The sequence below is a fragment of the Myotis davidii genome, unplaced genomic scaffold (genome assembly GCF_000327345.1).
Source record: "Myotis davidii unplaced genomic scaffold, ASM32734v1 scaffold591, whole genome shotgun sequence".
Lineage (NCBI taxonomy): Eukaryota > Metazoa > Chordata > Mammalia > Chiroptera > Vespertilionidae > Myotis > Myotis davidii.
This window is the reverse complement of record NW_006284340.1, coordinates 3,021,405-3,025,035: the sequence shown is the minus strand read 5'-3', so window position 1 is coordinate 3,025,035 and position 3,631 is coordinate 3,021,405. Positions and strand designations below refer to the sequence as shown.

Here is a 3,631-nt window from a genome sequence, read left to right as displayed (position 1 = left end):
TCATTTACATGTGGAAGAGACCCCAGCATGTGCTCTGACCCTTGAGGAAGCACCATGCGGACCCACTACACACATATGGGTGGTTTCCTTGACATCATCCCCCGCCCCTTTTCTTCTGCTAATTTCTCGGTTTTAAATTCTTTCCCCCAAATGTTCCCTCCCTATTTGGCAATGCAGTTCCTCCATAAGCCTTTTTTGACGAGGAGACCCTGAGAAGATGGGTGTTTTCAAATGACCTGAGGTACTTTTCAGAAAACAAAGCCTCTTATCATCTTTATTGGAACAGGGGCCTCTTCAAGAATAACGAGGAGTACCCCCACCCCCATGGAATCAGGTATGCTTTCATCCCCACCCCCACTCCTCCTTTTTTAGGAATCAGCAGTCATGAAGTAGAAGAAGCAGAGAACAATGCTTAGCCCCCAGCAAAGGTGTAGGACCCCTCCCCACAGGCCAGAACTTGGCAGAGACTGAAGCTTACATACTTCAGCCTAGCTGGGCCCTCTACCCACACTCTGTCCGCTTCTCTGAATGCATTCACTTAGATGTGAACAAAATATATTCGCTTTTAAACATTTTATATCGTGGCAAAATATACATAACATAAAATTCATCATTTTAACCGTCTTTAAGTAAATACTTTGGTGGCTTTAAGAACACTCGCATTGTTGTGCAACCATCACCGCCGTCATGTCCAGAACTTTCTCATCTTCCCCACCGAAACACTGTACCCGTTATACACGAAGTCCCCATTTCCTCCTCCCCCAGCCCCTGGCAACCACCTTTCTACTCTCTGTCTCCATGAGTTTGACTACTTTAGGTACCTCATATAAGTAGAACCATAGAGTATTTGTCCTTTGTCAACTGGTGTACTGCACTTAGCATAATGTCTTCAAGGTTCACCCATGTTGTGGCGTGTCAGAATGTCCTTCCTTTTTAAGGCTGAATAACATTCCATTGCACGAACATATCACATTTTATTTGCCTATTCATCTGTTGGTGGGCATTTGGGTTGTTTCATATTCTTAACTTAATCCTACAATTTAAGACATACAGATAATTCAAATTCATTCCATTTATTGAATATTTACTAAGGGCAACTGTGCTAGGTATTGTGAGAGGTACAGAGGGGAATCCAACATGGTACCTGCTCTTAAGGAATTTTATGCTAAATCAGGAAAGTAGAAAAGAAAGAAGTGAAAGTAATAGCATTTGCTAACTGCTTTGCCCAATCACTGCATGTATTGCTCACAACAACCTTGTGAGATAAATGATGTAATGTCTACATGAGAGTAGGAAAATGAAGGTTCACCGACCTTAAGTAACCACCTCCAAAGTGGTGAGACTGGGATTCAAACCCACGTCTTGGATTCAGAATCCTGTGTATATTCCACTAGCCGTGCCGCTCCCTTCGGTGCAAGGCAGAATGTGACAAAGCCTGGGGAGAAGCTACAGGAAGGGAAGAGGGGAAGAGAAGAGATACCGCCCTCCAGCGGGGAGAGGCACATTGCAGACACAGGTCTTGCAGGTCAGGAAGGCTTATATTGGACAGAGATAAGGGAACAGAGAACACTGCTTGAGCCGAGAGCAGAGGAGCCGTCAGGAAATCTCAGGGCATACTGATGGACCAGTGCAGTTGTGGAACCTAAGGCTAGAAAGCAGAGAGGGGCGAAATCTTGGTCATAATGGAATGCGAGCTCAAGGAGTCTGAATTCCACCATGTAGACAATGGTGAACCATTGTAGGTTTTCTAAGTCAAGACATCGTTGTAGCTGTGCTTTAGGGAGGTCACCGTGGCAATAATGCATAACAAAGATGGAGGGGGGTATAGTTCATAGGTAGGAAAGCCAGGTAGGTCACTGGAATTAGCAGATGAGATATAATTAAAACGGAAAAGAAGATACGGAGGTGAGCAGCATCTTAGCAAAACCTGGCCACTGATCCGTTACGAATGGGGTGACCCTACATCCTGGTTTGTGTGGGACACCTGTTTTCCTGGTGTAATTCCTAACAGCATCTCTTCCCTCTCAAACAGGTCCAAGTCTGGACAGTAAAGTATATGATCACACTAATTATGAGGAGTAAGAAAAAAGATTCAAAGGGGACTTGCAAAGATTTTGAACCTGAATTAATAAGGAAGCTGATGTCACCTTTAGAAGCACGGGAGGGAAATCGGGTTTTTAGAAAGATGAGGAGTTTGGATGTGGACATGCTGGTCTTGCTGTTGAGGTGAGGGTTTATTTGAGGGAAAGGAGCACCTTGCCTGTGGACTTGCGCTGTGTCACATGAAGGAAAGCATCATTGACCTAAAAAAAAAAATCCCAGATTATGTAGAAAGACTTGCATACATGCACATTTCAACAAACATCTGTTGCTGGTTCACTTCTTAAAATAGCTACAGTATTAAGATGTGCCTTCAATGAACTGTATATAATTAACTATGTGACACGAACGAATCACCACAAACTCAGAGGAAAACAATAATATTTGAGAGTAACCCAACCTCCGAATTTACCTGTCTAAACTATAAATTTCAATGTTGTCAGATAAATGACAGCAGGTAAAAAGTCCTCAGGCCCTGGTCAGTTTGGTGGGGGGCGGAGGGGCGGTCAATTGGTGATTCTCTCTCATTATTGATGTTTCGATCTCTCTCTCTCTCTCCCTTCCTCTCTGAAATCAGTAAAAATGTATTTTTTTAAAAGTCCTCAGGCCTGTCCATACTCTCCTGTAATATCGGTGTGTTCTAGCTTTTCAAAGAATGGAGCTACTGATTGAAGGATCAGTAATTTAATATTTTACAATTTTTATCGTTTTATTAAAACTGTCCTGTTTCCAGTGTGTCTGAAATTGCAGTCTACCACCAATTCATTTTTAGAAGTAAAAGTTATAAAGCATAAATTAAACAGCAGCCACACTAATCAAGACAGTTTGATATTGTGAAAGAACAGACGAACAGATCAATGGAACAGATCAGCCAGTCCCAAAATAGGCCCCCACTAATGCAGTCAGCTGATCCTTCGACCAAGGAGCCAAGGCAATTCAACGAAGAAAGGGTAGTCTTTTCAAGAAACAGTGCTGGAACCACTGGACTCCCACATACGAAAAATGAATCAAGACAATGTCCTTTCATCTTTCACAAATATTAACTCAAAATGGATCTGACATCTTAAATGTAAAAGGCAAAACAGATTATGGTGGCAGGGGACCAAGTCAACCTTGACGTGCATCCTAGTGGAGGGATGGAGGCCCCTACACAACAGTGAGTCAGGAACCAGATACAGAACCAGGAGCACAGGTGAAACCTTAAAAGACAGCACTGTGTGAAAATTTCAGAAACAGAATAAGAGCTACAGCACAACCCTGTGCTCTTATTTGTTTGTGTAACTGGAGACCGACTCAGGGGAGGCAAGGGTGTGGGGAATGAGGATAAAGGGAATCCTATATAATAAAACCCTAATATGCTAAGTGTCCAGTTATCCAGTCGGCTATTCAACCAATCAAAACGTAATATGTTAATGATATGTTAAGGCAGTGATGGCGAACCTTTTGAGCTCGGCGTGTCAGCATTTTGAAAAACCCTAACTTAACTCTGGTGCCGTGTCACATATAGAAATTTTTTGATATTTGCAACCAT

At 42.7% G+C, this 3,631-nt stretch overlaps 1 protein-coding gene across 1 annotated transcript in view; it reads right to left on the bottom strand.

The window, feature by feature from the left end:
- Positions 1–1,057: 1,057 nt before the first annotated feature.
- Positions 1,058–3,631, bottom strand: part of LOC102768863 (quinone oxidoreductase-like protein 2) — a gene marked incomplete at its 5' end in the record, with an annotated part of 21,438 nt that continues 18,864 nt past the window's right edge. The window contains one exon of the mRNA XM_006754534.2: positions 1,058–2,303. Within this exon, the coding sequence (XP_006754597.2) occupies positions 2,235–2,303 (69 nt within the window). The remainder of the gene's footprint in view (positions 2,304–3,631) is intronic.